Source organism: Pleuronectes platessa, chromosome 13 (assembly GCF_947347685.1).
Source record: "Pleuronectes platessa chromosome 13, fPlePla1.1, whole genome shotgun sequence".
NCBI classification, from domain to species: domain Eukaryota; kingdom Metazoa; phylum Chordata; class Actinopteri; order Pleuronectiformes; family Pleuronectidae; genus Pleuronectes; species Pleuronectes platessa.
In genome coordinates, this window is record NC_070638.1 from 1,019,832 (window position 1) to 1,029,634 (window position 9,803).

The 9,803-nt window shown below is 40.2% G+C and overlaps 1 protein-coding gene and 1 long non-coding RNA gene across 2 annotated transcripts; one reads left to right on the plus strand and one right to left on the minus strand.

The window, feature by feature from the left end:
* The first annotated feature begins 101 nt into the window (after window positions 1-101).
* LOC128454693 (uncharacterized) lies at window positions 102-1,688 on the plus strand. The gene is made up of 2 exons (XR_008341639.1): window positions 102-905; window positions 1,103-1,688. It is a non-coding gene; the product is annotated as an uncharacterized LOC128454693 (long non-coding RNA).
* Window positions 1,683-9,374, minus strand: LOC128454669 (uncharacterized). The gene is made up of 3 exons (XM_053438141.1): window positions 9,294-9,374; window positions 9,092-9,171; window positions 1,683-4,722 (listed from the first exon to the last, which is right to left on the minus strand). The coding sequence occupies exon 3, from the start codon at window positions 4,594-4,596 to the stop codon at window positions 2,362-2,364; it is 2,235 nt and encodes a 744-aa protein (XP_053294116.1). The 5' UTR covers window positions 4,597-4,722; window positions 9,092-9,171; window positions 9,294-9,374; the 3' UTR covers window positions 1,683-2,361.
* Window positions 9,375-9,803: the final 429 nt, after the last annotated feature.

Here is a 9,803-nt window from a genome sequence, read left to right on the forward strand (position 1 = left end):
GATTTGTTGTTTGTATTAATAAGTTTTGTAAATACCATTTGATGCTATTAAAGCAGATGATGCATTTAATTCATTTTCCTCACAGCAAGATGTTTGGGACGTTCCCCCCCGGATGAGCCGCCAGCAGCTGGAGGTTTGGGAGCGGAGCTGCGTGGTGCAGAGCATCGAACCCGAGCACCAGGCCTCAAAGACTGGCACTGGGTTCGAGTCCCTTCTGGAGGAACACAGTGGTGACCTCCTGCTCACTGTGGATGTTATGGAGTCATTTCACCCTCAAAGACCTCAGGACTGGGTTGTCCTGGACCTGCAGGAGACCCCCCCTGTGGTCGGGCAGTGTCCTGTTCCCAGGCAACACATGCAGATTGTGGGTTAACACCCAGGTCACCCGTCAGGTCGTCAGGTCGTCAGCTGCTTGTTGTGTTACTTTTGTCCACTATAGTTTCATCACATTTGATTTGTCTTGTTTGTTGACTGTGATTTTGTTTGACGGTTATTTGTGAAGCACTTTGTAAAGCTTCTTAAACAAAGTTATTCTTCTTGTTATTGCTGTGATTATTTAATGTTTCTCATGTGTCTTTGGAGTTTTAAAATTTGCATCACTTTTAAGTTCTGTTCTACGTGTATTTTTATATTTATATTGCTTAAACCTCATGTTTGTACATGTTGTACTAATATTCCCTTTAATAGGCGACATTTTCTCTTCTCCTTTACTTTTGCCATCACTTTTTAATGATGTTGTATTATTTTATCTGCAATCTGATTTGAAAATGATTTGAGTGGCTAAGGGGGCAAGTGCTCGTCCTTAAACCAGCAGGTCGGCAGTTCAATTCCCAGTCTCCCCCATCTGCCTGCTAAAGTGCCCTTGGGCCAGATACTGAACCTTTAAAGCTTCTGCCAAATGACAGGTAATAATAATAAATTACATTTTAGCAATTCGCTTTTTGTCTTTGAAGATTTTCTTGTTTTTGTCGTCTTTATGAAGCTTTTTGTAAAAGCTGTTTTGAAAAGTGCTGTATGAATAAACTTATTATTATTATTATTATTATTATTATTATTATTATTATTATTATATGTTGGTAATTGATATAATTTTTCGTTTCAGGATGTTGAGCTCCCCTTGCTGGTCATGAAGCTGTATTACAGTAACTACACCAGTCTCCATGTTAGTTAGCTGAGCTCCTCCTCTCTTCAGGATAAACACCTGTGAGTTTTGTAGAGACTTTACGTTGATGTTTCTAACACGTGACAGATGCAAACATTTAAAATAACACAAACACACACTAAATATCTGTTGTCAATTATCTATAAACAAAACTTCTGATCTACGCAGCAGATTTTATACATTACTTCCTTTATATGTTACTCCAGATAAAGTCCGGACCAAATTCTGTGGAAATCCTCAGAAAATATTTAAAAAACGACTCTTCAGCAACTTTGATTAGAATAAACTGAAGGTCAATGAACTGATGGATTATTGTCAGTGATGGTCGAGTATCTGAGGAGAAATATTACATATCAAGAAGTCACAACAGTGATTGGATAATTATTAACCTGACTCACACAAATAAGAAAAGTTCAATTCCTTGTTACACATGGAATTCATGTTGTCATAGAAAAGATTAAAACAGTTCAAATGTTGGTGTTGGAGTGTTAACATGCACAAAAATAAATAAACACTCAAATCAGTTGTTCAACTTGGATTTATTTACTTATATATTTCTGTCAGAGATACTTGAATAAACTGCAAAACAATAACACAACTTCAACTTCAAGTTTTCCAAACATAAAAAGTTATAGAACACAAGCAAAGATAAAACCAGCTGTGAGTAAAACACAGGTTCAAACCAAGCAAACTGACATTTGTTCCACTGTTTGTTTTATCATGTAATTCAGATATGAAACACATAAAGACACAGATATGATTTGACCTACATCAACCAGTGAACTACATTGTTGACATGGCTGTCATGTGAGCTCTCAACTTTCTACTTTGACAAAGAGCAACATTACATTACAGAAACCGAGATGTTTGGAAACGATAACGTAGACGCTCACAACCTCTTGATGATTGGTTCCTTCTCTCTGATTCGTCAGGCTCCTGTCACATGACCATCTTCATGCAGAAAACAACCTGCCTCAGCGTTCAACATTGATGCTTTCATTCCTAACTGAGCTCTTTTTTGCAACTCACAACAAATGCTTCCTGTTTACAGCGGCACATACATGTGTACCTGCATGGTCAGGTGATCCGTGTTCACATGCATGCTAGTTTGGACAGGGATTAAAATGATATGAAGCCAAAACACTTGCAGACAGAGATAATTTCGGTTTAAATGAAAATGTAGATGTTTGGAAGACGCCTCAGTCCGTCTCTGTCGCAGTGCGAGCGACGTCCTGGTCTTGGTTGAAATCAGAATCTTTCTCCTCCTGGTCGTTGATGGAATCACTGTCAGGGTCTTGGTCCTCAAAGCTTTGATTTGAATCCAGCTCCTGATCTTCATCTTGGTCCTGATCTTCAGTGTTAACTTGGTCTTGGTCTTTCTCATCTTGGTCTTCGTCTTTCTCATCTTGGTCTCGGTCGTTCTCATCTTGGTCTCCGTCGTTCTCATCTTGGTCTTCGTCTTTCTCATCTTGGTCTCCGTCTTTCTCATCTTGGTCTTCGTCTTTCTCATCTTGGTCTCCGTCTTTGTCATCTTGGTCTCCGTCTTTCTCATCTTGGTTTTCGTCTTTCTCATCTTGGTCCTGTTCGGCGTCTCCCTTCTCGTTGGTGTTATCAGTCGTGTCTTTGTCTGCACTGTCCTTTGTTGGACCTTGAAGAAAAGACTGGAAGTCACTGGATGAACTCTGGAGGAATTCTTCTCCTCTGTCCACTTTAGCCATGAACTCTGCTTTTTCTCTCATGTCCATCAGATACTGGACTCGTTTCTTCCAGCCCGACTTGGCCTCAGCTTTCTCTCCTTCTATGAGCATGTCGATGTACTCTGGAGTGGACAGAGGGTTTGGCCTCAGTGCGATCTCTTTAAGTCTGTTTAGACACTTTGTAGAGTCACCCATCACTTTCACCACCTCAGCCTGCACAAGATCGTACTCAGCCCTCAGTTTGTCAATCAGTGACTTCACAGGCGTCGCAGCCTCGGAGGCTTTCAGGTACTTTTCTTCCAGCTCTTTTACCGTTGTTCTTTCTATGACTTCCTTGTACTCCCATTTGTACTTCTGATTAAAATGTATACTCCAAACACATCTGCCTGGGCACTGAGTACAGTACCCATCTGATCCCATTGCACAACAGCGTATTTTATCTGCATCGTTTGCATAAACACAATCGTCATGACAGGTAAAGTTACACTGCTGACAGTTTGTGATGTAAGATCCAGAACCAGAATTATCATATTGAAAAGCCTTCATGACTTTGCTTATGATCACAAAATCCTTGTTTCTGCTGATCTCTGCCTCGTGATCTCTCAGTTGTGAAGCCGTCTCTTTTAACTCCTCCAGCTTGTTTAACCCAATTTTAACTTGCTTCTGCAAATTCTGAACTGAGACCTCCAGCTGCTGTCTTTCTCTGAGGACGTCCTTAGTCATCGTCAAGCTTTTGGTCGTTATCACATTCAAAGCAGTGAAAAACTTCCTCATGCTTCTTATCCCCATGTTCCAAAACATCTTATCGAAGTCTCCCTCGTCATCTTCCTCACTCGCGCTCTCTGCTGCACACGATTTGTTTTGGGCAAACAACGCTGAGTTATTGAACTTGAAGTGAACCGGTAGTCCTTCTTTGTTTTTCGGACACGGGACATCCGCCTCGTTGATCGCCTCCAGAACTGGTGGACGTTGGCCGTCTGCAAATGTCACCAGAACCCGGATGTTCTCTGCCACGTCTTTCCCGAAGATGGAGAGCACTGAGTCAAACACGTATTTCTGTGTTGGTGTGAGTCGTGCTAAAGAAGCCTGAGCTACGAAACACACAGCATCGATTTCACTGACACCACCCTCAGCAGAGAAGAGTTTACGAAGCTGCTCTACGATCAATTTGTCCTTTTCGATACCTCTCGTATCTCCAAACCCTGGAGTGTCAACAATAGTGAGCGAGTTCGGAATGTTAAAGCCGTCCCGACGGTTGAGTTTGTACACAGTGACTTCAGTAGTCTGGCTATGAGCTTGTGAGGTGGACTGACCCTCATCTACTAACTTAAACCGATAGGGATCGTTCCACTCAACACCGAGAACGTAATTAATCATCCCGTTGATAAGAGTTGATTTGCCAGCACCAGTTGCTCCAAGAACCATTATGGTGCGGTTACGTTCATGGGACTCTTTCCCGAAGTGGAAACGTTTGCACCCGTTCACAGTGATGTCCTCCTCTTTCAGGGGGATTTTATAAACAGGGAGAGACCCTGACTGAGGTTTCAGCAGTTTGCTTTCATCTCTAACGGCGTCCGCTAGTCGCTGAGAACGTTCTGGCGTCTCTGGAATGCAGTCGTTTGATGGTATATTAACAACAGAGTCAAAAACATGTGAAGTTTCTTCAGGATCATTTGATTTTGGTTTAAAAAAAACTGAAGTTCCCCACTTCCATGCTGAGCGAAATACAGACGACATTCTGGTGACGACACAAAATCTGTGACAACAATGTCAAAGTGTAAATCAGTTGGTGTGAAGGTCCGTTGTTTGGAGAGTTGATCTGATCAGACTCTCCTCCATCCGGGTTGTGACGCGGTCGCTGATCTGAAATTACAAATATTGAAACAAAAAAAACAGCGTCACACACATTTGCAGTTGTCATATAACACATCAGCTGCACTGGTGGTGGACGTTAAAATCAACTTTGGCTTTTGTTAATTGTAGATTTAACAGAAAATTATTGATGAATGACTGCAACAGTACGTTTCTCCAGGTCCAGGTCAATGTGACCTTGACCTTTAACCAAAAACTATTGCAAGTGACGACTGACAATGTGACGAAATTCTCTAAAGACAAACTTATCTTAATATCATGAACAAGAGGACGAAGCTTGTTTTGTAACCTCACTGTGACTTTCACCTTCGACCAAAACCTAATCAGTTCCTCTGTAGGTCTATAGCAGGGGTCGGCAACCTTTACCATCAAAAGAGCCATTTTGCCCCCTCTTCCCCCAAATAAAATTTGTCTGGAGTCGCAAAACATATTTGATAACAAAGCTAATAAAGTTTTATTTAAATTTATTCTATACTTAACTATAGTTTGTAGAATTTATGAAATTATAGAACGACAATAAAGAACTGTTGACATTTTATTGATATTTTTGCCTGTTAGAACAAAGGAAAACACCAAACGCTTATGAAGAGGAGATGAAAATACACAGACAGGTGTCGGCCTACTTTGAAATAAATTAAACACAGAACTTTGTAGGGCTATTTGACTCCTCCCCATATTTGTGGAAAATGTATGAAATAAGAAGTACCCTATTTTAAACTAAATAAAAACATATAGCTGCAGCCTAATTGCTTAAAAATATATATTTTAGTTGGCGAAATGTGAAAACAAATAGCGAGAGCAGGTCAGACTGGAGGCGAACACAGAAACTGAAGCTCGGTACAAACCAACTGCAGCTTCTGCTCTGATCAAGAAGCTGCAGCGCTGATCTCTGATCAGCTGAGACCAGAGAAACTCTGTGTTTCCACTGTTTCAACTGTTAAGAAGCAGCCGGTCACTGAGAGGCTGCTTTACGTGAACGAGCTCTGATCTCACTGTGTGTCTGAGCGAGTGAGTGCGCAGGGGGGGGGTGGAGCCCCGGGGCCTGTGTGTGTGCACTGTCTGGGAGCCCACACACAAACCCAAACACACACACACATACACACACATACACACATACACACTCACCGCTCCTGGTACTTCATGACGGCATGATACAATGATGTTTTAAAAAACTTAACGTGAACGTCACGTTCATCATTTGAAAGCTGAATCGTTAAATTCACCATTTGCGAAAAAATATGCGCAACATGCATAAAACTGTACACTGCAGAGGGGCTGAAGAGCCCTGGGCTAATAGTCCAGGCAAAGTAGCGTTTTACAACCGAGTAATTGTGAAATATTTTATTTTTTTAGCTTAGATCTTTTCTATGAAGTGTCCAAAACAACATACTAAAAGTACTAAGAAATCCTAGTTTAGGTAATATGTTTAATTCTCATCAATCCGAGCCAATACGGCTAGGCAGCGATACATCCAATGGGGCTATTGTTTTCCTTTACTCCTAGCAAAATGAAACTAACACAATGAAAGTACCCATGAAAAGAAGAAAAAAAATGACAATGGAATATGTCCTAATTTGCATAGGCAGAAACACCATTTATATGTATGACAAATACATCGGCCCAGTCTTCACCCAATCTTCGCCTGGCCTGGTAGCCAGGGGTAGGTTCTACCAAGCCAGGCAGTTTTCAGGTTAGAGGTCAGTCTAAAAGCAGCTTTGCCATCAACCATTGGCAGTGGGATAATAGGATGAAGATTGGGCCGATATACACTACCGTTCAAAAGTTTGGGGTCACTTAGAAATTTCCGTATTTTTCAAGAAAAGCACTTTTTTTCCCCAATGAAAATAACATTAAATTAATCAGAAATACACTCTTTACAATGTTAATGTGGTAAATGACTATTTTAGGTGGAAACGTCTGGTTTTTAATGAAATATCTACATAGGTGTATAGAGGCCCATTTCTAGCTACTATCACTCCAGTGTTCTAATGGTACATTGTGTTTCCTAATCGCCTAAGAAGACTAATGGATGATTAGAAAACCCTTGAAAACCTTTCTCCAGTTATATTAGCACAGCTGAAAACTGTTTAGCTGCTAAGAGAAGCTATAAAACTGGCCTTCCTTTGAGCTAGTTGAGTATCTGGAGCATCACATGTGTGGGTTCCATTATTCTCTCAAAATGGCCAGAAAAAGAGAACTTTCATGTGAAACTCATCAGTCTATTCTTGTTCTTAGAAATGAAGGCTATTCCATGAGAGAAATTGCGAAGAAACTAAACACTTTCTACAACGTTGTGTACTACTCCGTTCAGAGAACAGCACAAATGGGCTCTAACCAGAGTAGAAAGAGAAGTGGGAGGCCCCAGTGCACAACTCAGTATATATTAGATTCCAAGTATATTAGATTCTCTAGTTTGAGACGCCTCACAGGTCCTCAACTGGCAGCTTCTTTAAATGGTATCCGCAAAACGTGCCAACGTCTACAGTGAAGAGGCGACTCCGGAATGCTGGCCTTCTAGGCAGAGTCATATAAAAAGCCATCTCTGAGACTGGCCAATAAAAAGAAAAGATTGATATGAGCAAAAGAACACAGACATTGGACAGAGGAAGATTGGAACAAAGTGTTATGGACAGACGAATCAAAGTTTGAGGTGTTTGGATCAAACAGAAGAACATTTGTGAGACGCAGAATAGGTGAGAAGATCCTGGAAGAGTCCTGACACCACCTGTCCAGCATGGTGGAGGTCATGTGATGGTCTGGGGCTGACTGGTGCTGGTAAAGTGGGAGATTTGTACAAGGTAAAAGGGATTTTAAATAAGGAAGGCTATCACTCCATTTTGCAACGCCATGCCATACCCTGTGGACAGAGCTTGATTGGAGCCAATCTCCTCCTCCAACAGGACAATGACCCAGAGCAGACCTCCACATTATTAAAGAACTATTGAGGGAAGAAGCAGGCAGCTGGTGAGCTGTCTGTCATGGAGTGGCCAGCGCAGTCACCAGATCTCAACCCATTGAGCTGTTGTGGGAGGAGCTTGACTGTATGGTACGCAATAAGTGCCCATCAAGCCAATCCAACTAGTGGGAGGGGCTTCAGGAAGCGTGGGCTGAAATTTCGACAGATTACCTCAACCAATGAACAGCTAGAATGACAAAGGTCTGCAATGCTGTGATTGATGCAAATAGAGTATTCTGTGACGGGAGCAAAGTTTGAAGAACAAAATTAATATTTAAATAAAAGTCATTATTTCTAACCTTGTCAATGTCTTGACTATATTTTCTATTATTTTGCAACTTATTGATAAATAAAAGTGTGAGTTTTCATGGAAAACACGAAACTGTCTAAGTGACCCCAAACTTTTGAACGGTAGTGTATTTGTCATACATATGAATGGTGTTTCTGCCTATGCAAATTAGGACATATTCAATAAGTGGAGAGCTCATGTGCATATTCAAATTAATTTCACAAGAAACTTGTAATACTAAAAAAAGTTACTTTTCATGTATACTTTTACCATGTAAAGTTTTATTGTGTTAGGAGTAAACTAAACAATTTTAGCAATATGGGGTGTGTTTTGGGCATATTCGATTAGTGTATAGCTCATTTGCATTTAAAAATTAATTTTCAAAGAAACTTGTGATACATAAATGTTACTTTTCATGGGTACTTTCATTGTGCAAAGTTACATTTTGATAGGAGTAAAGGAAAACAATAGCCCCATTGGGATGTATTGTTGCCTGGCCTTATTGGCACACATTGATGAGAATTAAACACATTTCCTCAACTAGAATTTCTTTGGACTTTAAGTATGTTGTTCTGGACACCTCATAGAAATTATCTATGCTGAAAAAAATTATTTTACATTAATTCGATTTTTGGCTCCAAAATTAGTTACTTTGCCTGGACTATAAGTGAACATTAAGAAAACACATTAACAATGAACAAGGCAATAATGCCTTCGGACTTTGAGCAGCAAATTCTAATCAGGTCATCCAAGAAATTCCCTTTGGTTGTTTCTAACATATCACATTCACAAGTCATGGTGTCACCATGACCTTTGACCTTCAACCACTGAAATCTAATCAGCTCATCGTTGAGTCCAAGTGAACATTTGACCCAATTTTGAATAAATTCCCTCAAGGTGTGTTTAAGAAATCCTGTTCACAAGACTGGGACAGACGAGCCGACCGGCCACTAGGAGGAATCTATTTGTGAGGTGATGTAATGTGTGTCCGATAAGTTAAGATCATCTGAACGTGTTCACTGTGCAGGTTGGAGCTGTGGTGCAGAGTCATCCAGGACAAATACTGGAGAATTACTTTTAAAACAAGATGCTGATAGAAAAGAATCACAACAAACCTCTGGTGGTTCTTCAGGTACACGGCACAGGAAGTGATGTGATTTCAAAATAGTGCTCGTGATGGACATCTTCAAAACGACTAAAATATAAAAAGAAAAAGTGCCAGAAAAAAACATTTAACAAGTGATTTGAAGAAAAGCTTTTTTTAATCTAACATGAAATAATCCACAAAATCTAGAATCATGAAGCTCAGAAACTTACCACTTCAGTTTGTCTGTTGTCAGCAGGAGAAGCAGAGTTCTGTGTCTGTGTCAGTGCTGCAGCTGCTTTATAAACTCACCCAGGCACACACACAAACACCCTCACACACACACACACAGACACATGGGTGCGGCTTCACTTGGTTGGGGAATGTAGAGACAAACCTGTTGGACTTTATAAAAAAAAAATTTTTAATCAGATCAAAACTCAACATCTTCACATGTTAATACATTTTCATGAGAACAATTCTCTAGAGAACTTTCTGTTTTAAACTATTTTCATTTTTTTATGAGCACAGAGACGAGGTCTTTACTGGAAGTCACACCATTTCCCAGAAACCTGCAAATATGAAGGTGAAACTAAACCTCAAATGACTCTGATAAACACTGCAGAGAACAAAATTATGGATAAATAACTGATGCAAAGGAAAAAGTTAAATAAAGTTAATAACGGCTTTGAAATTCCAAACTGTGATTCATTCTAATAATCAGATTATATTTAAATTTACAG